General features: G+C 42.6%; 1 protein-coding gene across 8 annotated transcripts in view; it reads left to right on the forward strand.

The window, feature by feature from the left end:
* Positions 1-24,986, forward strand: part of SLC4A4 (solute carrier family 4 member 4) — a 237,704-nt gene that overhangs the window by 14,098 nt on the left and 198,620 nt on the right. For all 8 annotated transcript variants that reach the window (XM_089778143.1, XM_089778146.1, XM_089778147.1 and 5 more), the window contains one exon: positions 16,603-16,676. In XM_089778143.1, coding sequence (XP_089634269.1) covers positions 16,604-16,676 — 73 coding nt within the window. In that variant the 5' untranslated portion in view covers position 16,603. Of the gene's footprint in view, positions 1-16,602; positions 16,677-24,986 lie in introns of those variants that run through there.

A 24,986-nucleotide genomic window follows, 5' to 3' on the forward strand; every position in this document is an offset into this window, starting at 1 on the left:
AGAAACTAAACACCTGAGATTAGGTCATTTTCACCATTTAGTGTGTTTTAGTGTTTGTCATCTGTGTGGTTTCCTGATCTCAGTGTTTTCTGATCCTTGTATTTAACCTTGATCACAAGGTTTCAGTTAACTGCTTTTTATTATATCTGAAGCTATAAAACTAACACTTCAGCTACATTGTTAAACTCTTATACTTGAAAGTGAAGTGTTCTGGGTCGGTCACTGAGGTTGCTAAATATAATTGGTCTCCGTGTGTAATGCTTGCTTAACAGCCAAGAGGCAAGTAGTGTTGCAGTATATGTAATCACCTTTCTGTGCACTGGGAATGGATCAAACCCATATGTGCTAAATGTGATTTCATAGGCGTATGTGTTGAAATAAGAAGTTCGTATGAACATTTCCCTTAAATCCCATGGAGCACAGATGTGTTTGTAACCATCATCCTCTGGTTAAACTGACACAGGTTCCATTTAAAATTAAACTGACACAGGTTCAATTTCGGACAATTGCTGTCCTCAGCGGTGACCAATATCATCACTCATGATGATAGCTCTGTCATACTGACCATCCTTGTAGATTGTCTGTCTCTAGCCAGAAATAATTATAGCAGGAATCAAAGACAGGTAGTCATTCTCTCTCATACTTACTGGAGGCATTTATTTGAAAGTGTTAATGCCACAAACATAGAGTAGTGTTCTGAGACAAGCGTTAAATCTGTTATGCAACATCTTTGTAGTCCGAATGGGTGATGCTGTGTGACTATTGTGGATGAACTGCAAAAGATGTGATCTACAGTAGCAATTCCACCCTGATACCATCCAATGAGCGGTATAATGTTTTTGAAATAGGAACTCAAAACAAGTCAGGGGAATGGAATTTTCACACAGTAAGCACTTGTATAAACAAATTGTAATGTTGGAAAAGTCAAGGAATTATAGCAGTCCAATTGGCAGTGGTTCCCAAACTTTTTGACATCACGCCCCCTTTTTGATTTTTGAGAAACCCTCACCCTACCCCCCAAAAAATAGCAGCAAAACTTGTTGAGCCAAAAAAAAAAAAAGGAACGGATGGGCGAGGGGAGGGGAGTGAGCGGAGGGGCTGGGTCATTTTTATTTTGTGCTTCATGTTGTTATTTATAAAGGAGCATAAAGATGTTAGACTTGGGGGTGGGGAGACACAGCCTCACAACTTCTGTGGGCCCCTGACACTTAACCTGCATTGCACCTTTGGGCTGAGCTTCTGGGAGCTGGCGTGTTCGTAAGTACTGGGGAGTTCTAAGGGTCAGTGCAGCACCCAGTAATGCTGTCCATGGGCTCCAGCACTTGGGAAGGGAGTGTGCCAGATAGGTCTGCTCACTGAGCATGTGGCTAGGGGCCCGAGACTGGGGCCATGGTTGGACTTCATTCAGATGCCAGGAGCTTGAAACACACAGGAGATCCAGAGCCTCCCTGTCGCCCCAGATTTCCCGCACAATAGTCCTCATGCACATCCAGGAAAGGGCCTGCTAAGATCTGTGACTTTGCTATGTATGAAGGTTTCCCTATAGCCGCACACATTTATTTTGTTTAGAGAGGTTAAAAATTATCAGCCCTTCCCTCCTCTTGTGTGAATATTAACAGCGATGGACCCAAAATACAAGTTAGGACTGTTTGACTCATCTGATTTCTGGGAGCAAGAACATCCTGATTCAGACAACACGTCTGTCTTCCATGTCATGGAATACGTTTCCAGAGCTTCTCTGGCCTTTGTTGTGCCATGTATTTTATGTTTAATCTTGCCCAGAGAAATGGATTTTGACATTTTTTTTGAGGGGTAGCTAAGTTCTGGTGTGCTCTCTCATTTCATTCAAGAATGATTTTATTTAGTGGGGTAGGGGAAAACTCTTGTCTTGAGACTTTTTTGTTTTGATGTGGAAATAGGTCCTTTTAATTAAAGTACAGGCAGTCCCCGGGTTTCATGGATCCGACTTACATCGGATCCTTACATCGGATCCCTACTTACAAACAAGGTGAGGGAACCCCGCACTAGCTGCTTCCCCCCAGCAGACCAGGGAGATGCGACCCCCCCCCCCCCAGCAGGCCAGGGAGATGCAGAGCGGCTTTTCTCAGCAGACACCTCAGCTTGAGAATAAGGGACTGAGGGAAGTGAGGTGTGGGAGAATAAAACTGAGCTCTGGAGAAACGTTTGGCTAGAGTTTCCTCTACAATATGTACCAGTTCCGACTTACATACAAATTCAACTTAAGAACAAACCTACAGTCCCTATCTTGTACGTAACCCAGGGACTGCCTGTATTCATCTGATTTTTCTCTCCACTTTTTTAGTTTAATGTTGCTTGCTAGCATAACTGGCAAGGACTAACGTAAAAAGTGATGAGAGTTTTGATCTGAAAACTGATCCATTCTGAAGGACAGGATCCTTTTTAGAATAGTCTATTGCACAGATTAGAACAACCCTTTTTTTAAGAAATAGTTTTGAATCCAAAATGAAGGATAAGAAGAACGATATAAGAGCAGGTTAACTGATAGACTTAGAAAAGTGACTTAAAACTATCCTAAAAAGTTAAGTGGGAGAGGAGAAAGCACGACTTAGAATCATATTTTTGTGAAACTGACTTTCAAAGTGGGTTACTTTAGGGATTGATCATAGCACATTGATGTCAGAGGGAGTATTTCTTGTGCCTCCATCAGGCTTTGAATTGGGCCCTTAAAGCTCTCTGCATCACAGTCCCACTTGATTACTAGAGCTGTAAATAAAAATTAAAGCTTTACCTTGAAAACTAGTACACAGTCATGTGTACAATATGCCTAAAGTAATAGGCACATACATTCAAATATCACTTAAAATGGTAATGGCATATTAGACTCTTGAGAAAAATCATAGGCCCTTTGGAAACATTGCAAAACAAAACCTCTTTGTTCTTTAAATTTCATTTGGGTCACCACTACTTCTCTGTCAAAAGTTCAGTGTTTAATTTTGGTGCAAGATGCGGAATTAGAAAACCAGCTCTGTGGAAATCCTAGCCTGTATCCTGTAATATCTCCAGAGACTGAATAAAAAGAGGTCTTGTTTTTAGCTTTTACCCAACTTAGAGAAACAAACAAACAAGCTAGGGGGGAGCTCACTGTCCATGCAGTTCACTGCAGATTAACTATACATAGCATCATTTTATCAAACGGTGCAATACCAACTTTTGCACATGATGCTCAAAATGTGTACATTGGTGAGCATTCTGCATGGTCCTCAGGTGATGGTGAGATGTTAGTCTTTGGAGTTGGTAGATTTCTGTACAAGTAAAACTAGCTCTTTTACTCGGTTTTTGCTTTTTTACTCCTAACCAACTACTAGGACATAATAGTCTTATGTCTTCCTGTAATGGCTTGGGTTGCAAACTTCTTCCATTAAAAAGGACAAGGAATTTAGAATTTTCTTTGGGCCTGATCCTGCAAGGTGACAATCACCCTCAACTTGGTAGAAAGTGCTTACCTCTTCATGGACATGCTCAGCACCTTCCAGAATCAGAATGTTGCTTTGATAATTCCAGTAAGAGATTTGAAGTCTTGAACTGTGGTATCATTCCAGCATTTCTGGCTCTCGTCCCAGGCCAATCATTCCACTTAGTAGAGCAATACAAATGCAAGATAATGGGTGCAGATAACCAGGATTTAATATTATATTACAGTATTTTCTTTTTACTTTTAAATGGCTGTATTCTGATTAGATGTTCCTTTTATAAAGTACTTCATTGTTAATAGGTGTCTCCCAGAAACTTGCATGCAGTATTAAAAAGCTCAGCTGGAGGATAGATGGCTATAATGTGGCAACAAATTTCAGTGTATGTTCCAACTGGTATTATATTTTAAGATGCTTATTGTCTCCACCAGTCACTTGTTGGTAACTCCTTCTTTTGATATTTTCAAATGCACAAAATTAGGTATCCAGATACCATTGACTTCCAGTTGGAGTGGGAAACTTAATTCTTATCTGCATCTTTCAAATCTCTCCCCTATAGGGTTGCCGGATACTTTCACAAAAAATCCTGAATGTGGCAGGGAAAAGATTGGTTAAGCAAAAAAAAAAAAAAAAAAAGGACCAAACTTGTTGAGTGAAGGGTGGCAGGGGGAGGAGGAGGAAGGGGGAGGTCACTGCGCCTTTAAATTCCCACACTCCTCTCACCAAATGCGGCAGGGGGAAAATGTCCCCACCAGCCTTCCGTCTGAGAAAAACAGAAAATTCCGGATATTTTACCGGGTATTTTCTGTGTGGTCCCCCCCCCCCCCCCCCCGCTGGACAGAAGATGCAATTAACGGACTGTCTGAGCAAAAACTGGACACCTGGCAACCCTACTCCCCTATAGTCTTAAAATAGGTTCCAAGATAAAGGTGGCCAGTTGACACGTGTGTGGGAATGAACTTCTATGTGTCCAGTATTTAGATATCTTTGATTACTGGTATAAAATGTTATGAGATCCTGTTAATTGTGGGGCAAAACCACATGCAAGTTGTGTTAATTCATGCCAGTTAAATTCTGATTGCCTGCTTCTGACAGCATTATCTGTCCCCAACCCACTAACAATTTTCTTGGTGGTTACTATAACTTTCTGCACCACAGAACAGCTTCAGAGACTTGCCACTATCTTCTTAACCAGCATGGCAGGGAAATATTGGGGAAAAAAATGGAAGTGTTATTTTGCACCATTGTGTGTTCTGTATTTGCTACATGGATTCTAGAGGAAAACATTATACATTTTTTAGAATTGTGGCTCACAGACCTGGTGGGTTCTTGCGCAAGAAAATATCCACACTGCCATGTGCGAGCTGTGCTTTTGCACAAGAGCATCCATGGCAGTGTGGATGCTCTCTCGCGCAAGAAAGCTTTGATGGATAGTTTAGCCATAGGGCTTTCTTATGCAAGAAATCCCTGCCGAGCGTCCACACTGCCTGCTTGCGCAAGAGCTACTACGCAAGAGGGCTTGCGCCTGTTTAAAAAAAAGTGTAGCTCTTGCTTAGGAAGCCCTCTCTTACCACACCATACTGTAAATCTTCTTGCACAAGAGCGGGCAGGCAGTGTGGATGCTTTCCAGAAGAAGGGCTGTTCTTGCACAATAACCTGCCAGTGTAGACACAGCCTTATAGTTTTAATCAGTGTAGTTATAAGAGGTTCATCTTCTAATATTGTAATTTAAATCAATCTGTGTGCCATTTCACTATAGCCCATCTACCACCAGTGGTATGGTATGTGCCCCATAGTTTCACAACTTCTATTTTAGTGTGTTTTTAAAAATGTATTGTGGGATTTTTTTTTATGTTCTCCTGTTTTTCACAGTAGAATGGTGAGTCCTACCAAACAGCAGTCAGAACTAAGCATTTTAAAACCATTTTTCTAGACTTAAAATGTTCTGACTTCAAATTTCAGCTCCTTCAATGGCTAGAAGTGAGGGTACAAAGCTGGGACTCTCCTGTAGGGAGAAAAGTTGACAGGCGTGTGGGGGCAGAGTTTGTGCATAGGCAGAAGTTCTCCTATCAGTTTGGAAGCAGTTGGAGTCGGCTTAACATCAGCATTAACAGGGACCTTTCCTCATAGAGGAACCTAGATATAAATCCTCTGAAAATGTACGATGTAAATCCTCTGTTTGAAACCTTTCACTCTCAGAGCTGTGACTTGTCTCATAAACTGTGTGCGTGGATATATTTTATATGTCTGATGGTTCTGACTGCCGTAGTGTGTTTGAGATGGTTCATTAGTCCTGTCACTGATGCCTCTTGGACTAGTGTGTGGTAAGTATTACTTGGCTGCCTTTCATTTTTCTCCTACTCCTTGACAGTAGCAGTTAGTAGAACCAACATGTACCAGTTGGCCGTGGATGTGACATCGGTCCCCGAGACCTCCCTGACGCAGGAAGGCAGCAAGTCATTCCAGGTATCAAAAAGATTGAGGAAACTCTGCTTTTGAGGAAGATTTTGTTGCCGAGGCTTCATTAGTCCATCACTGAGGAGTGTCTGCACCATACATTAGTTCTCTGCTTCTGCATGCCTGTTGTGTGCACTGCATGGGACTGTCTAGCTAGGTCTTGACAGCGTATTGCTTCTATCACTGTGTTATGGAAGTACCAAGGGCAAGAGTTGTGTGTCTGCTTACATGAAGGGTCTTTTTGCTGCCTGTACCAAAACTTGTGTCCACTTGAGTGTTTACATTCAAGATGGCAATGAACTTATTCAGCACTACCTGTTCTGTTGAATAGTGTCTGAAATCGTTGGCCTAGTGGCTTATAGCTCCGGTCATCTTTTATGATGCTGCTGTTTTGGTGTCTGTGCTCAGCACCTGAATGGAGTGTGTCTCCAGTCAGGTGTTCATTATTAGTTTTCCACAGTCATGTTTGGTGTCTAATCCGCTGGGTAATGGGCTGTTGCAGAATTCATCAGCCTAGAGAGGAGGCTAAGGCTGAGGTGAGTATTTTCTTCTCCTAGTGGCACTGGGCAGCGCTCAGTGGTTTAGCATAAACCATGGTGGAATCCTCGGTTAACACTCTGCACAGGGGATGCATTTTGTAAAGGAGGTCAGCGTGCCAATTAGCTGTTCCATGGTTTGAATGGGATGAGTTCTGAGCTGTTTGATTTGGTAAAAGTTGACCAAAACTCTGTAAAGACAAAAGCACTTTTGAGCTCATCTGAACTCCTGGGTGATGCAGGGTTTGAGATGGGCATAACCTGCTCTTGAGATTTATCATAAATCTGTGGTTGTGCATCTGATGTGTCGCCTGAGGATTTAAGAATAGCCGTAGTGAGTGAGTAAGAAAATGGCAAATGAAGTTCATTTGTTGATGAATGCAAAGTAAATACACATTGGAAAATTATAATCTCAACTATCTAAAAACAATGGGGTCTAAATTAGTTGCTACCTTACAAGAAAGATCTAGGACTCATTGTGGATAGTTCCATGAAAACATCTGCTCAATGTTCAACAGCATTGAAAAAAGTGAACAATATTGGGAACAATTTGGAAAGGGATAAAAAATAAGACTAAGTATCATCTTGCCACTATATTGAAGATGTGGGCATACCATGTATTTTGAAATGGGGCAATCTGGAAACTGCAAGCACCCCATCTAGAAAAGCATATATTCAAATTGGAATAGCTATAGAGAAGAGCAACACAAATGATTAGGTATATGGAATGGCTCTCATATAAGGGGAGATTAAAAAGAGAGACTCTTCAGTTGTCTCTTTCCAAGCCAAGGTGGGATGTGATAGACATCTATCAAACCATGACTGGCGTGGAGAAACTGAATATTATGTACCATTGGATGACACACAAACCACGGTCATCCAATGAAGTTAAAAGGTAATGGTTCTAAAACAAAGTATGTACTACTTCATATAATGCACAATCATCTTGTAAAGCTCATTCCCAGGGGATGCTGTGAAGGCCAAAAGTATAATTGTATTACAAAATTAATTGGATACATTGATAGAGGATAGATCCCTCATTGGTTATTAGCCAAGGTAGTCAGAGGTACTATTCCATGCCCTGGGTGTCCCTTAACCTCTGACTGTCAGATGCCGGGACTGGATTGCGCGATAAATTGTCCTGTTTGGTTCACTTGCACTGCGGCATCTAGCATTGGCCACTGACAAAGGCAGGATACTGGGCTAGATAGACCTTTGGTCTGACCCACTATGATCATTTTTATGGTAACAGAGGAAGAGATGACAATCTGAGCAACCCCAAAGTAGCATGGAGTCTTTTTATTTCCTAGTATTAAATATAGACCCCCAGTTGCTGCTTTGGCCACAGTTGCTGGTCAGTGCATGTCACCAGGATGCAGGCAACATGCTTGCTGATGTCTTATGTATGCTGCCGTGTAAACACGTTGTGGGAGCCAACAGCTTGAGGCATTGCCAAAAACAGCAAGACAAGGCCAGCTGATCAGCGTGACAGAACTCCCTCTGAGGATTACTTGTCTTTGCCCGGAGGGGTGAAGACTTGGAGACTCGCCTGCTTTTCTGCTATATAACACAGAAATGTCACATATGCCTATCACAGTGAACAGTGCAGAACAGCTGGTAAAGGGGCTTGGACAGGGTCACTGGAAAACACAAAACCTCTTAGATTTTTATGTTTAGTTACTCAAACCTGTCTATAAAATGTATCTATCTGGCTTGTTTCACAATAGTACCTGAGCACCTTCCACAAGGATAAGATCTGTGAATGATTGATTGTGAAGTGCTTTACAGATGGGGAAACCGAGGCACGAGGCAGCTGACATGACTTGGCCACGCTCCCACAAGAAATCTGAAGCTGAGCTGGGAGATGAACCTAGTCCATTGTCCCTTGTTGTTATGCCATCCCATAGCATGAAGTATGTTTTTAGCACTTCATTCATGACGAGGAACTGGGATTACTTTTAAAAGGGAGCTAGCTTTGTATTTGTAATAAAGGATACACTTGTTGGGGACTTGTGTGGAATATAGTGGAAGAGTTTTCTGTCCCTGTTGATTGCTGAGAGAGTATATGAGTAAATGTTTCATAACCAAGCAAAAAATGTACTTAAGATAACTTTGGCTGCCTGATTTATAAACACACAAGTGAGGCCATTCAGAGTGAACTGAGATCGAGCAGTTTATGCTACATGTCTTGCAGCCCATATATGAATTTCTTAAAGTAGACCAAATGAGACACAGGAGGAATTGGTTACATTTTGTTTGTGTATATAAATGCAAAATATGTGAATTTTTATTGAGTAAAATATATGAGCTGTAAGGCGATCCATTCCTCATTAGGATTTAATCCAGTTAATCTCTCCTGCTATTGGGTATTTGGACTCCTCCCAAATATTTAAAAGAGGGAATGATTTCTCTTTCTCTTCCTTATGAGCCTTGGGAGGAAACAGCTTGATTAGGTTGCCAGGTTTTTGTTTGTTTGTGTGGGTAACAGAATGAGGAACAGCTCATTCAAATCACTGTGGTTTGTGTTCTGCTCTGGGGATGGTGAGGGCTGGGGTGACGTTCCTTTTCAGGGGAAGGGAGTGCCAGAGTCTGGTTCCTGTGTCAGGGACAATTGTGGCCTCTCACGGTGAGGAAGCTTCCCCTGGGTCGACAGTTTCGTTGTTCCAATGGAATGTAGCTGTCATGGGAGGAGAAGCTGTCCAGTAGCTAAGCCTAGTCCTGCGGAGAAACCAGGTTGGGGAGTAACGTACTGGTGACGTACTTGTGGCAAGCGGTGCGGCACCGCTGCTGTCTGTTCAGGACATGTGGTGCGAGCCAGAGCTCTGAGAAACAGAAGCTTCGAGGCCACAAGTGCTTGGCTGAAGATGACCCGTTGTGTGCCTAGTAAGATTGGATACGCTGTGCGGGACAGTCACAAATAGGAGGGTGTTTTGCTGCTGTTGGTGTTCAGGTATTTGGGTGCCCTGAGTCCAGAGGGACCCCCCAAGTCTCTAAACTGATACAGTCACAAGGCAGCTGTCCTCAAGACTGAGTCATGGCCTACAGGAGGCAGACTCTCTGTTTTGAAGAGCAGAGAGCAAGGTTAGATCCTTCAGGGGACGTACTGCTCTCTCAAGCTTTAGGTCCCCTCCTGCCCAGTCAGCGATGGAAGCTGTAGGATACGAAGAGCTAGCACATTAATAAAATCTGGGCCCTGAAAAGCAGATCGCTTCCATGGAAGGTGTAGGCTTCAGAGCAGGCTTTGACCCAACTCCCACTTTTCTAAATATAGGCCTCATTTTGCAGTGAGTAGAAGTCTTCTTGCTTGGGTGACCACACTTTACAATCAGTGCTGACATGACCTGTCTCCAGAGTCCACTAATGTTGCTTATGTTTTGGCCAATAGGGACATTTCTATTAAGTGAGCTGATGTTCACAGTCCCCTTTCCTTCCTGGAGCCTTGCATACTTTCAGCCCTGCTGAGTTCATTGACTGCAAAGGGATTGCTATTTTAAACTGGACTTTCTGATTGGAAGAGTGGTGTGCTACCCACACAGGCTGCTTGAGCTGGCTGAAGGTCTCTACATTACGTCTAAAGGTTATTTGGGTTTCTTCCCAATTTCAAAACCTATTTAAAACAGGAAGAATAATAAAATCATATTGAAACACCTCATTTATTATCTGTCCTCTAGCAATGCGGCACATCTATTAGCTTGCGTTGGCTGTGGTTCAGTTGGAAGACTGCATCAGCATTTCTACTCTGATCACAATTACCTTTTTCTTCTGTCATAAAGTATAAAGGTATAGAAAGTGCTGGTGTTGATTACTATCAGCATGGAGGACTGACTTACGTTCTTTAAAATAAACCATTTCAGTTAGACAAGTAACAAGGCAGCTCTTTTTCTGTTGCATCGCTTTTATGCACAAAATCCACATTCTTCACTGTTGCTGTGATTAGGCTAAATAGCCAAAAGGTGGCAGCACTCCATCTGTTTAGCTGGGCTGTATTTTGTAGAGAAACAACTTTTTTCTTTAAAACCTGTTTTAGAAACCTCCTTTCAGTCTTCACCTTCCCTCCATAACTTATTTAAACAAGCTGTCCTGAACCTCACAAGCTTTCCAGGCTCCTGGAAGTGATTTCCATGAGTATACTAGACAGGCTTTCAGAGTCTGAGATTCGAAGTGTATCCTATTGTACAGGAGCAAACATTCAAACAAATCATTTTAATTTTTAAAAAGATTCCTTTCTCGTGTTGTAGACTAAGCAGTGACTCCTAAATTGTACATGTAAACTATGAATAGTATGACACATACAACATCAAAAAATTAATACAACTTTGACACAGAGCTGTTCACTCCCTCTGCATCCAATCAAATCACTGCTACCCCGCAATCGGCACGCACCCTGCAAATTCTAGATACGCATGTACAGGTTACAAACTCCAGTTCATTTCTCTGTGCAGATGCTGCCTCAAGTTTTAGATTTTAATCACCGGTTTAGGAATCTGTACTTTCTGGGTGTGTGAAAATTTGCAGAGCATCTTTCATGCCCAATTTTAGGAGTCTTTGTGACAATCCCCAAAAGTGCAGGAAAGACAGAGTCAGGAGGTGGTAATTGCTAGTTTTCCCAGTGGATTAAACACAAGCTTGGGGGACAGATGGTGGCACTGAACTGTGTTCATGCTCCGAGGTCTTGAATATACCAGTGATGTCTTGTGGGTTCAGACGGGCGAATTGTTGCAGCTGATAGCCAGTCTGGTGGAGCAAGAAGCAGCGCGCATTGGTTTGAACCCCCTAGCTCTTATCAAGTGCTGCACCACAACCAGCTCCGTATCCGCCTGTCCAGGTGAGGCTTCGAGCAGGTGGAAATGGTCAGGTATTTGGGCAGCATCATAGACAGTGCTGGAGGGTGCTCAGAAGATGTGGATACCTGTGCCCAGGTCCTTCGGCAGCCTCTGTTTGGGGGGTGTTGTGACATCAACCTTGCTATGAAACTGAGGTTCTGTAAAACCACCGTTATATAAACTCTGCGGTAAGGCAGTGAGCATGGGCTCTGAGGAGGGCCAAAGAACATTGGATTTACGTTTTCGATTCTTGCCGACTGTTACTTGCTCCATATTCAGTGGCAGGATAAGATCAGAAATGAGGATACCTGAAGCCAAACTCAGTAGCTGGCTCCATCAGCATTGGTTTGGTAGTGACAGCTTTCTTGATGTGGACATTTTAGATTGGAAGACTAGAAGATTCTGGAACACAAGTAGCAGGAAATGCAGCTGTGTGGTCAGCGATCGGGTGGGATGCTGAAAGCTGGGGGATGCAAGAGGTTCGTCAGTGATGGACATAATCCAATCTCTTGACTACCGTAAGCCTCTTTCCAGGAATCAGTCCAGCTGCTCTTCAGTTTGCCAGGAGTCCATGTGCCTTTGGGATTTGAAACTGAGATTGTGGTTGTGATGAGAGCCAAGATAGCTGAAGTACTAGTTCTGGCCATTCAACTTGTACCTCCCTCTGCGGGCCATTTTTGGGAAAGCATAAAGGTTGAAATATCCTCAGACTAGAAGCTGTTACTGTAAAACTATATAAAATGTTAAACATGAGGCAGTTTGATTTGGCTCCGAACTGTGCAGGGGTGGGACCTTTAACAGTCCTGTCCAAAGACAGCTGTTTGTCTTTCTGTCTGTCTTCTGGTGGCTTGTCACTCGCTAATTTAGCAGCTGTTAATGCTGTGTAGTCAACCAGCAGTTGGCGGACCTGAAGGGAAGTGGAAGATGATTCTCACTTTCTCATAATGCAAATTCTGACATATATGAAGCTTTTCATGTTTCTCATGTAATCTGTATGCAATGGCGCGGAGCCACTCAGAGTGGATTCAAACCATATTAAACAAAAGACAAACTTGCCAGCATTACATGTGCCATTTTAGTTTGTTAGAATAGCATTTTAAAAACTAAATCTTCATTCAGCTTGTCTGCATTACACTCCTCATGGGCAGTCCTGCCCTCCACTGTTGTCACACCTTGGTTACACAACATTACTACAATACTGTAATGTTTGGAGAGTAGGGCAATGTTTAATATTGGGCTGGAAAGAATTTTTGAAAATATTCCTGTGGATGTAAGGCCTATTAAAAACCATTCCTAAACTCACACAATCTGGGTCCTTTGTGTTAATTGATATTGCTGCTTTAAAAAGGGTCTTATCCTTTGACATATTGGTAGAGCAGTTTATGAGGAAACCTCTGCAAGAATAGATTTTTGTGAAGTAATCAAGGAAGAAATACATGTGTATTAGATTTCTACTTGGTCTGAAAAGTCAGTGCCATCTGTTCCAGATGTTTTCAGCTGCATTTATAGCAAGTAACTGCTGTGCTGTTTAAAAGAAAAGCAGTTCATTTTCCTTTCTCACACATTGCACATAGACAATCGGCCATGGAAACAATTCCTTGGTATGCATAACAAAAGCTGCATAAATAGTGTTGAATAATTTAATAAATGTGAGCTCTAGGGCAAGGCTTTTGTGCAGGTCTGCTGGCTTTGTATTTTTAGCCGCTAATGCTAGCTTGTACTAAGTGTTAAATCTTATCTCACAATGCAAGGAAACAACAGTTTTGTAAAATAATACAGTGTTCATACATTCTAAAATCATACGAATTTATCCTCCAGAACAGGTGGCTGGTTACCTGCAGCATATACAGTATGTGCAGAAAGCAGCAGGCTATATTAATTGGAGATGGGCCTGTGTGCAAAGTTCAGATTTGGCTCTAAACTTTGTTGGTGTCAGGATCTAGGATTTTGGTTTGGGCTGATAGGTATAATTCTAGCAGGTATAATTCTAGCAGTCACATGGTGCTCTAGTAATTATCATTGTCCAGTATTCCAGAAGAAACAAGTGCACTGCGGGCATTCACTTTACTGGTTTTGAATTTGGTACCCTCTCCTTTGCCTCTCCCCCTATATAAAATATTCAGGCAACTGCTGCGCAAAGTGAGCTTTCCGTATTTGGAAACTAATAGCTAGAGCAGTGATGGGCAATCTAAGCTAGTAAGTAGGCCTTCATCTCAGCTGGCAGCATGATTGTCATAACCAAGACGATCTCCTGGAACAGGGTAGTTTGCTAGCTGTGCTTGCTTATCTAGGATTTTTAGGGTGTACAGATTGAACTGTGGTAGTGCTTTGATTGTGAGAGCCATGGTCTCCTTCTGCATCCAGTGTTGTTTGCAGTCGGCATGCACCTCACTTCACGTGCCCTTGCTTTATGCGCCTGTCTCTTTATTAGTACCATGAGGCGGGAAACCAGAAGAATCTAGCAACCCTGTACATGGGCAACAGTAAACAAAATATCTCATGGGCCACACATAGAATCCTGATTGGCCACATATGGCTTGCAGGCCACTCATCACTAAGCTAGATGCTACGATAATGCAGATGTTAGACTACAAGGTGGAGGAAAACACAACTTGGTTGATAGGAGAATTGCTGGTAAACCGTTAGCTGGAAATTGGGGAACGGAAGGAGGCAGAGGGGAATTACAAAGTTTTATTGGCTTGAAAGGTTCTTGGAATGGATTTTGCTCAGAGAAGGATTGTCCTCTGGTAGCAAAGCAGAACAATGAGGGGTCCCATGGCATCTTAAAGACTAATAAATATAAGGTGCCACCGAACTTTGATTTTTTGCTGCAACTGACTAAGACCTCTGAAAAGTGTAGCAAAGCAGACATGCTAGTAAACAGATTGGTCTTAAGAACAGCCATACTGGGTCAGACCAATGGTCCATCCAGACCAGTATCCTGTCTGGCAACATTGGCCAATACCAGATGCCCCAGAGGGAAGTGACACAACAGGGAATCCTCACGTGATCCCTCCCCTGTCACCCTCTTCCAGAGAAACAGAGGCTAGGGACACAATTCCTACCCATCCTGGCTAAGAGCCATTGATGGACCTACCTCCGTTCATCTATCTAGCTCTTTTTTAAACCCTGTTAAAGTCCGAGCCTTCACCACATCCTCTGGCAAGGAGTTCCACAGGTTGACTGTGCGCGGAGTGAAGATAAACTTCCTTTTGTTTATTTTAAACCTGCTGCCTATTAATTTCATTTGGTGACCCCTAGTTCTTATATTGTGGGAATGTGTAAATAATTTTTCCTTATTCACTTTTTCTATACCAGTCATGATTTTTAAGACCTCTATCATATCCTCCCTTCGTCTCCTCTTTTCTAAGCTGAAAAGTCCAACTCTTTTTAATCTTTCTTCATATGGGACCTGTTCCAAACCCCTAATCATTTTTTGTTGCCCTTTTCTGAACCTTTTCCAATGCCATATATCTTTTTTGAATCTACAATGATTCCAAGATCTCTCCCTTGAATAGTTGTAGCTCAGTGGTCCCCAACCAGGGGCATTTATGTGCGCCCACTGAGTGATCAGGGCCAGCCCCAACCCATTTTTGCGCCCCGCCCCCGGGTGCCCGGCAGCCCCAAAAGGTTGGGGACCATTGTTGTAGCTAAATTAGTCCCCATCATATTGTATGTATAGTTGGGATTATTTTTTCCAATGTGCATGACCTTACATTTATCAGCATTAAATTTCATGTGCCATTTCGATACCCAGTCACCTAGCTCTACTAGGTCTCTAGATGCACGTGTTCGCTCTGAGCTCTTGAAGATCTAAATCCATAGCTGCTATTGTTAGTAGAGTAAGGATGTTAGGAAGTGGATAATCAACTAATTGTGTAGTAGATGATACAATTTATATCTACACAATTAGTCGGTAAGGGAAGGTGCTCTGTCCTGGCTCGTGCTGGTCCAGGAGTTACCCCCTCTGCAGTTTAAATGTAGTAGGAGTTGCCCCCGCCCCCATCATCAGCTCCTGTCATTCCCCCTCCCTCTCTGCCTCTCAAACAGAGGTAGCAAGGCGGGGGCGGGGAGAGAGAAGCGAGTAGTTGAGCACTCAACTTGACTACTCACATCCCTATAGTAGATTACCATTATGGGGGAGCATGATTAGAAGATGGTATAATAAATTGGTATGTTTGGGACTCTCCTACTTTGGTCTGGCCCTCTCAGCCTTTGCAGGAAAGAATGCTGTGTTTTTTATTACCCAAATGCACCTGTCTTTCAGACTTTGTAGAAATCTTTAGGCCCCAGTTCTGGTCTGGAAAGCCTCATTGATTTCAGTGCCAAATGCTTGCGGTGTGTAAAGTAAGAATGTGTATTTGACAGGTATCACTGAATGGTTTCCCTATCCTAAGAGCACGTGGTAACTGTAATAAAGTCTACAAATGTTTATTTAGCATCCACGTTAAGTATGATTTAAGTATTTAGTATGTTGCAGATTCCTTTTAATTTTAATGGTCGCTCTTAATATTTGCTAGTCAGAAATGGGTTTATAAACACTCGTTTGGGAAGTTACTGAGGTCTTTTGTGGTGAAATTGTATAGTGAAAATCACGTTTAATGCAACGCGACTTCCTGGCATTGTGATAAAATTAGGAGCAAATGGGAGAAGAAAAGTGGGGGGTGGAGAGATTTAAAAAAGAAATGTAGAAAATCAATGAATGAATGGATGGCACAGACACACACACAGACACACACAACCGCTGTGATGGCCTGACTTGCTGTAGCTTGGTCTCAGGATAATCCTCAGATGTCAGATTTCCGTAAGGCCAACATGTGACAGACATAAAGCTTGCCTCTCTGCGGAGAAGTGTGCTTTGCTGGTATTAAGAGGCTGGCTGACGCCTGGCCTCTCGCTGTGCATGAGAATGTATGTGTGTGTCTGCATGTGCTGTGTGTGTCGGCTGGTGTAAGTGGTTCTCCAGGCTGTGTGTTTTAGAAGAGTTTGTCAGCGAAACTGGATTTCCACGAACTACTGGCTATTGTAGAGGCACACCGAACTATTATGTGTGTGTCTCTTTTTAAAGACAAGACTTCTAGCTGGGATTACCTTTCTCACACCTGCCACCACTGATGTCCTCTCAAGATTAGAATTTGAGCTACGTGGGGCCAGCTTAATACCGAACGCCATTCAAAGAGAGCTGCATGAAGGAACAGCAAACGTGGAAGGAAGTGCAACAGCGTCTAACATGAACAATAGTTTGCAGGTTAACCAGCCCAGGAGTTGGGGTGGTTCAAATAGCTCACTCCAGGAGAAGTCTGAGCACTCTTTTTTCCTTTTCTATTACTACAGAATGGAAGATGAGGCGGTGCTGGACAGAGGGGCTTCCTTCCTCAAGCATGTATGTGACGAAGAAGAAGTGGAAGGTGAGAGATCTATATTTCTTGGGCTGATGTCACTTTAAAATTGAATAGTTATATATTAGAGCAAAACCAATTGCCAGAGGCAGCTTCAGTGACAAGGGTTATTAGTTTTTTTTCTGAACAATTAATCCTAAAAATGATTGAAACAGCGGCAGCCAGAATTAGCATGGTCAGGACTTTTTTACACCCAGAGAGCCCTGTTTTCAAAGGGAGAGTTAATGTGCTGCTTTCTGTTTTATTTCCAAAAGAACATACACTTGCCTCTACAGGACAGTCCCGAGACACTGTGGTTTTTATATGAATGCATTTCACAGCACTTATGAATCAGTATTGCACTGTACAGTGTATGGCATACATTGTCAGGCCTCACAAATGGAAGAGAACCTTGAGCAAAATGATCCTAGCTGAGTTGGTATTTAGTGCTGGCTGCTAGGCGCCAGACTCAGGGCACTAAGAGGATAATTTTCTGTGGAGATTCTTTCAGCTTAGAAGAAATACAGGCCATGACTTTCTGTGAGGCTTGTTTAACTAGGCCAAGACGCTCCCAGTATTTAAAGAAATGAACACGTACATCTTTAATTTTTTTTTGTTTTGCATAAACTAAAGACGATATTTGTGTAACGCTCCCCAAAGTATGAAAACAATTTGAGAAAATATCCGCACAGTTCATCAATCGGGTCTCTGAATGCAACTGTCAGGCTTCGAGCAGTTCCAAAGAACCATTTCATCGATAAGTAACCTGGAAACTGCCTGGTCTGAGAAGTGCAGTGTTTTGTTTCCTCGACTATAACGTCAGCTGTGTTCTGTAGCTATAAAAACCACCCTGTTAGTTGTAAGTAGGCCATTTTCTGTCTATAAGGGTAAGGTGAGTGGGTCTCTGGTTAGAGGATACTGCCCACAAGGGTGCTTTGGCACAACGTAGACCTGTAATGTTTCTGTATATTTTAAAGCCTAAAATGGTGACATGCCTTGTAATTGCAGGTAGCAACAAACTGCCCCCTTCGATAATAAAACAGCAATAGCTGTAAGGAGCAGAGCAGCAAAAGGTCATGCCAAGCACCTGGAGGAGCATTAAAAATAGAAGGGTTTGCGTGGCTGTTAAGACTATGATTTTATATCTGTCCCTCCTTTAATAGTCATTCCAGACCAAGATCCAAATTGGATCTCTCATTAAAGAATCACAGTCCAATTATTATCACCTGGCTGGGGGCAGGGAGTAAAGGAGATGAAAAGACATGAAGTATCTCCTAATTCCTCAGCACAGGAGACTGGGAACTATGTGGCAACCTTTTGATATGCAACCCTAAGTCTGAGTCTAACTCCCAGGTGTCTCGTGAATGATAGTGCCTAAGTACTGCAGTGAAACTTCTTAAAACAGTCCAGTTAACAACTAGTTAAGGAAACTAGTGCCTGTACATATCTGAATACTTGCAGTGTAGCAAGTGCCATTGGGCTGGAAGAGGAACAGATGTACTAACAGCTTTGTCTAGACTGCATTGCTTTTTTGGGATACCAGAAGTATCCCAAAAAAGCAATGCTGTGGTCAAAGAACGTGTCCGATTTTTTGAATTTTTTTTTCAAAAAATGGATGCACTCTTTTGCCATCCCTGTAAACCTCGTTCTACAAGGAATAAGGGATGGCTTGAAAGAGCACTTTCTTTCTCAATATGGCGCTGTGTAGATGTGCCAAATTTCGAAAGAGCCTCTTTCGAAAGTAAATTGAAAAAAGATACACAATTTGCAGTGCAAATAGTGTATCTTTTTCTGATTTAACAGTGCAGTCTAGATAGCCAATGTGATAAGACTTCAAGTTGCCACTTTGCTTCTTTGCTGCTCTTCAGGGCTTGGATTGTCTTTGTGTGTGCTGACAGCACCTGTCATGTTTTGGGCACTTTTGTATAAATATTTATTCATACGCGTTGGCCTTTTCTATGCATTGCACTTGCGTAACCCAGAACTCACTACACATACCAGTGCCTCATCTGCCTGCTGCTATAATTCTAGGGGGAATTACTGTATAGACTCATTCATTAGCCTGGTGGTTTACAATCCAATGGATAGATAGAAATGGCAAAACCCTAGCATCTTTCATAAGTCAACCCTACCTTTCAGGGGTTGGCAAACTTCCAGCTCTTGGCCCATCAGGGTAAGCTGGTGGCATGCTGGGACGTTTTGTTAACCTGGAGTGTCATCAGGCATGAAGCCCCATAGAGCCCAGTGGCTTCAGTTTCTCATTCCTGGCATCCCTCTGCTTGCACTGCCTGTGGGAACAGCATATTGCAGCCATTGGAAGCTGAGGGGCTTTGTGCCTGCAGAGGCTCTGGATAAATAAAATGTCCCGGTGCACCAGCAGCTTCCCCTGACTGGCCAGGAGCCGAAGTTTGCCTACACCCGATCTCCAATAACAATGTAGACCCATTGATAAGCCAGTGCCCACTCTTTGATGCTTCACTTTTATACCAAAAAACTCGGCTCATGAACAAGTATATACGATGTGTATATACATTGAGAGAATATGCCCCCATGGCCTGTCCATGGTGAAGTTGTCATTTCGCGACTGATGTTAAAGGCTAAATGCTACCTGCCTACCTTGCTTTAACATCAAATGGGCATAAGTAATAACTGCAATCCATTTTTCATTATGCTGCTTTGTCAGTGACTAGTGGATGTCTGTATGCTTAGAAATATGATTCAGCAAGACTGGGGTTGCTTCCTGCTTCTGTTTTTGGAGAGTAGAAAAATGTAAACATGATTGGGGGAATCGGGAACAAATGGAACTCTGGGGGTCAAGTTTTTTGAAAGAGAAAAGCAGCCCCATTTTTATCTACAGCAATGTACATTCCTTTCTTAGTGATGTATTCCTCAAATTCCACTAGGTTAGGAATGTAGATATGCATGATAAACAGATGACTTAATAACTAGTTTCAGAGCAAGGGAAAAAGTGAAGCTCCACCCTATCCCTTGAGGGGAATGAGAAAAGCAAGGTCTTATCTCACACCAGTAGTATCTCAGACTTCCTAGTAGGGCGGAGGATACTTGATTTCAAGTTTGGCAGCTCAGACCTCAGAGAGGGTTCATGTACATAGGTGAATGTGGCCTGTACTTCCATAAGCTTTTTTTCTTCATCTGTATCAACTTACTTTGTTAGCGATACCATGGAGATGGATGCAGTATTGGAACTTAATTAGAAGATAATTCTCTGTTACACTGGCAATTTATGTGCTTGGATCTCATCAACGTTAAGGGAAGTTAACTACATAATCATCTGAGAAATGTGGTGCTTAATTAGGGACATGGCAACAAGAGAAACTTTTTGAAAAATACATAAATTAAGTTTAAAAAAACCTCCAACCCCTAAAACCATTTGCCACTTTTGTGAAGCCTTTTTTTTTTCTTTTGCTTGGCACTGTCGTGGTGTCATTAGATTTGTGTTGTCACACATTTGTGGGGAAAATGTTGTATAATGTCATAAAACACTATCCTTAATTTAGCTTCAATCAATTTTGCAGTAACGGCTGGAAAACTGGTAATGAATTACTGATTAAATATAGTGTAAATGAACACATACAATTAAAAATAAGCAAAAAAATTCCACCACACAACATATGTTGTTCATTTATTTTGGTAACTTAGTTGAGTTGGAGAATAGCAGAGGGAGCTGCATTTCTCTCTCCCCAAAACTGCCACATACTTGGATTTTGCTATTGTGGAATCAGGAATGATGATTGAAACTATAAACTCTTTGTGTGTCTTTTTGTTTGGGAGCTGTCCAGTACCTTGTTCAGTCCCAGCAATGGGCAAGGCCCACAATGCTACCACAACAGAAATAATAAATAACAATAATAGCAGTAGTTTGGACTTCAGTTCTGGTTTTTATGTGAGAGGGTTCAGATAAGATTTCCATTTTGGCTCCTCTTTAGTTTTAATTTTCTGTTCTGCTTTGCATACTCTTAAACTGTTATAATACAACATGGCTAAATTCTCAAGACTCAGTATTACAATCTTTTCTGCAAAGATGGGAGCCAATTTCTTTCTTTTGGAGGAGGAGTGGATAAAAAGCCCATCTAATGCTGAAGGTTTTTTAAAATTTCACGACTCAATACAAGTGCAATAGAACGTATCTTAAAGTGGTCTAGTAGGAGGTTCCTTGCCATAATACCACTCTTGTAACATTTGCTAGCTTAACACTAGTAATTCTACCAGCATGTTTACCATCTGTGTCTTTTCAACATATGGCTATTTTCATTGTCTGTAGATGGAATGTCAGTCTAGTCTGCTGCAAATGTCTTTTATCGGTTGGCAGGCTTTGGTGTTACCTTAAAATGTGCTGGTGTCATGTATAGCATCACTGCTTTCTCACCTCCACTGATGTGATGGCTTAATGTCCTATTTGAAGAGCTCTGATTTAAAAAACTTGGGTCAAAATTTGGATGATTGTAAAGTGATTTTATTTAAAATGGTACTTAGCTGAATGTGCATTTTAGAACTATCAGGGGTCTTTCATCTGCTTTTTTTTTTTAAGTGCACCTTTGGGAAGTGTTTATAATTTAGGGCCAGAATGGACCACCAGATCATCAAATCTGAATCTCCTAAATAGCACAGCCATCTGCATGCAAAACACTGAAAGTCCTTTGAGGCCGGAAAGGCACTGTATGAGTGTGGAGTGCCTTTTCTTCTAAAGGAATAGTCATTTCTCCAGTGACAGATCCGGGTAGTACAAATTATTTTGCATCACATCTGAGGAAAGTGTATTGTAATATCATAATGGCAATAACATGGCTTTTTAACCCGTTTTGAAGAGAGAAGGTAGGGATTGCTGATTGCTCCTTGCTTTTAATTAAGGAAAACACTCAATCAGTATTAAAAATACTTAATATGGTGTTAAATGACCAATTTAAAAACCATCCATCTCTGTGCTTAAGTGACACAAATGTGATGCACACCTGCTTTCCAACTGGGCGGCAAGCCAGACTTTTGCTGGAAGCCATGCTAGTTAAAATGGCAGGAGTTAGCCTGCAGAATTCTCTCTCCTGGTGCGGGTGTTCCAAGTTGGAAGACTTTGGCAGTACTAATGGAGACACACTAGGATGGCCTGTGCACCCTACAGCTTGATGGCCATATTTGTATGGACTGCATAGGCTGATCACTTTTTGAGGGTCAGAGCTCTTGTCGTTGGGCCGTGTGTCCAATAATATGCACTTGCAATGCATATAGGACTGTGCTATGGCCAGCTTACCCCATCAGGTTATCTGCCTCAGTTTCTCCCTGAGAAATACATGTAGATTTGTGGTTTTTGTCACATCCCTTTCTTGGGGTCTGATTTCCTCAGAAACCATAATATTTCAGTATCACTAACAGTACAAATCTGCCAGCCCTCTCCACAGGCTCTGGAGTTCCTTCCCCAAACCATTTCATTTCTAAATTTCTATTTAGGGAATAGGACATTTCCTAGCTGAGGCTTGTTCTGCTCTCAGTTGGGTGGTATGGACTTCCAGGGGCCCTGGGTTCTCCTCTTTCTGCTTGAACAGGCGTTTTCTTATAAGAAGTACTCCACCCTGGCCTTTTGACTCAGTTGCAGGCAAGACCCTTGACACAGCATGCTGAGACACACCTGTGCTTAAGAATCACAAGCACCATTCAGTTAGAGGGATCTCAGATGGCTGTATGGATTTTATAAAGGCTTGATGTTTGAATCTTCCTCCCACCACTTACATGTGCCTGCCTCTGGGGTGAGACACTGCAACTCTTCATTGATGCTCAGCAGCACTACGTGACCATTTAGGATGGAAAAGGACGAATATATAAAATGTGCCTGTCTCTGCTCTGTTGGATAGTGTCCCCCTTCTTGAATTCCTTCAGATTATTTTAAAACAAATAACGTAAAGGTACATAGAGAGGAGATCAGACTGAATGATCATATTGGTCCCTTCTGGCCTGGGACTCTCTGAATCAAGGAAAACTTAAAATATGGTAGAGAGGTCCAGTCACAGAGCTGTATTTTAATAGCCTGGGATATCTGCCATTCTGGCCCTCTTTTTGTTTTATACTCATTTGTGATCTAGAAATAAATACTGAGAAGCCACCTAAGCCTACCCCTAGCAAAGGAAAAGAAAGGATCAGTTAAAACAAATCTGTGCAATAAATCAAAAGCTATAGAAATCAAGTCATTTATCAGGTATAATTATCAGACAAACAAACCAGACAGCCTCCCTGGAAGCAAAAGGTAAAAATTAGGACAATAAGCTTGCATGAATAGAGCTGATGAAATAGAGCTCAGTTTCAAACTGGAGTAGGGAAGATCCTGAGGAAGGCAGTGAATGCTGGGGCACTTCCTTGAGAAGAGATTAGTCAGAGCAAAGAGGTATGTTGGTGTATGAATACGAGAGGAGGCTCAGTGTGGTGGAGGGGTCGAAGCTCCCCGCAGATAGAGGCTGCTTCACGGCAGGCTGATGGTCTGTGTGGAGAGCTGGTTTTTAAACCGGCTCCCCTTGCAGACCGGCTCCCACCTGCTACCCCCTGCTGCTGTGTCTGATACAGAGGTGGCAGTGCAAGGTGGCAGGGGGCTCCCCGGGAGTGGGGCTGGGTGGGAGCGCACTGGCTGCTGGCCCTGCCCCTGGGGCCTATCCAATAGTTGTGTAACCACTAAGATTTTGTGTGGTTACACGACTATTCAGTTACACGGTATCTAACCTCCCTCGTGTAGATATTCCTGCTTGGGCTGAAACCTGGCAAAAGGGATAGGTCTCAGACCCAGGTCCAGCCTGAGTGGGACTGTCCACACTATTTTTAAATAAGTAAATAAATATCTGAACAAGCTTCTTAAACCATTTTCTTCCCCCAGGAAAAAAGCCTATTTTCTTTCTCTGGGAACTTAAAAACATCCCCCTCAGACTGCCATCAAATATGACAGCTTGGCTCCCAAGTCATTTGTTAGTTGAAAATGATAATAAATCATGCAAGTGGGGGCTTATAATGAAACTTCCCTGCTGCGATGCTTGCAGTGACCTTTAAGTTTATTGCATCGTTCTGGCTGCTTGTGTGTGCTAACCAGCTGTATTTGCAGTAGTGCGTATAACTTCGTGGAGGACCAAGGAGAAAAAATGTGATTCCGCTTATTGCTTCATCGTTGCAGAAGTTTTAGCAATAATTCAGGAGTCGAAAGTGAAGAAATTATGGCGTTTTCAGGTTGAGCCACTGAGTATAATAGTGCTGCCTATTACTAAACCTAACAGGGAACATACTCGTCTATTAACTTGTCCTGGTGTAGCACGTAGAGGTCTTGTTGTGCTGTTTGCAGTCTCAGTAGATGAGATGAGGGTGGGAGGGAAACAAAGACGCACACTGATGTGAAGTGGCAAGTCAGAGAGAGAGCACATGGAATCCAACCAGGTTTCTGCACTTCTAGTCTATTCCCCTATCCACGGGCCATGCTGAAGTCCAGACTGTCATGAGGCATGCTCACCACCCTGGTGCCTCCAGTTGGTTGCTCTGCAAATTAGCTTGTTGACTCGCTGGATGCCCCGTCGAAACTGCCTCTTTTTTCGAAAAGCCCTGTTTCGGGGAAAAAAAGCGGCGGCCGCCATTATGCAAATGAAGCACAGGATATTTAAATCCCAGCTTCATTTGCACTTTCGATACATCTAATTTACATCCTTCTGCGGACAGAGGGGTGTAGTTTAGATGTACCGTAGGAGTCCTCCTTTATATAGCCCCCAGCTGGGCCCTCATTAGCCAGAACTGCCTTCAGGGCCAGTGCAGGGCAAATGCCCTGTGTCACAGACAGCGGAGCAAAGAGCTGAGGGGTAGCTCCCTAATGTTTATCCTGGCTCATCAGCGGCACCAAAGGTGAAGAGTCCAAGGAACTACAGAAAGGGACCAAGTTCTAGTCTCCAAGGTGAATGCATAATGTCCTGGTTTCTGTAGGAGTCATATCCATATACCTGAAGATGCAGCTTACCCCTAATGTGTCGCAGGACCACATTAAAAGCAAACTGAGCATTTGGAAAACCCAGCACGGGCACAGTGGATAAACTCGATTGATGTGTGAGAACCTAATATTGAGAGAAACAGAAGGGGTAGGGTGGGGACAGTATCCACAAAAGGAGGGAGAAGGAAATCCCCATGACTCTTGACAAGGAAATCTCATTGCCCTGACCAGATGGAAAAGCCAGAAACAAGAGGGCGAGGTGCTTCCCACGGCTGTGTAAAGCAGCCTCCTTCTATGAATCACTTTAATTCTGTGGTCCGCTTGATAATAGAAAGCCATCATAGTAAGCCTGTAGACTTAATACTTTAATATGCTGCCAACAGAAC

The sequence above is a fragment of the Pelodiscus sinensis genome, chromosome 4, assembly GCF_052426305.1.
Source record: "Pelodiscus sinensis isolate ZL-2025 chromosome 4, ASM5242630v1, whole genome shotgun sequence".
Taxonomy (NCBI): Eukaryota; Metazoa; Chordata; order Testudines; family Trionychidae; genus Pelodiscus; species Pelodiscus sinensis.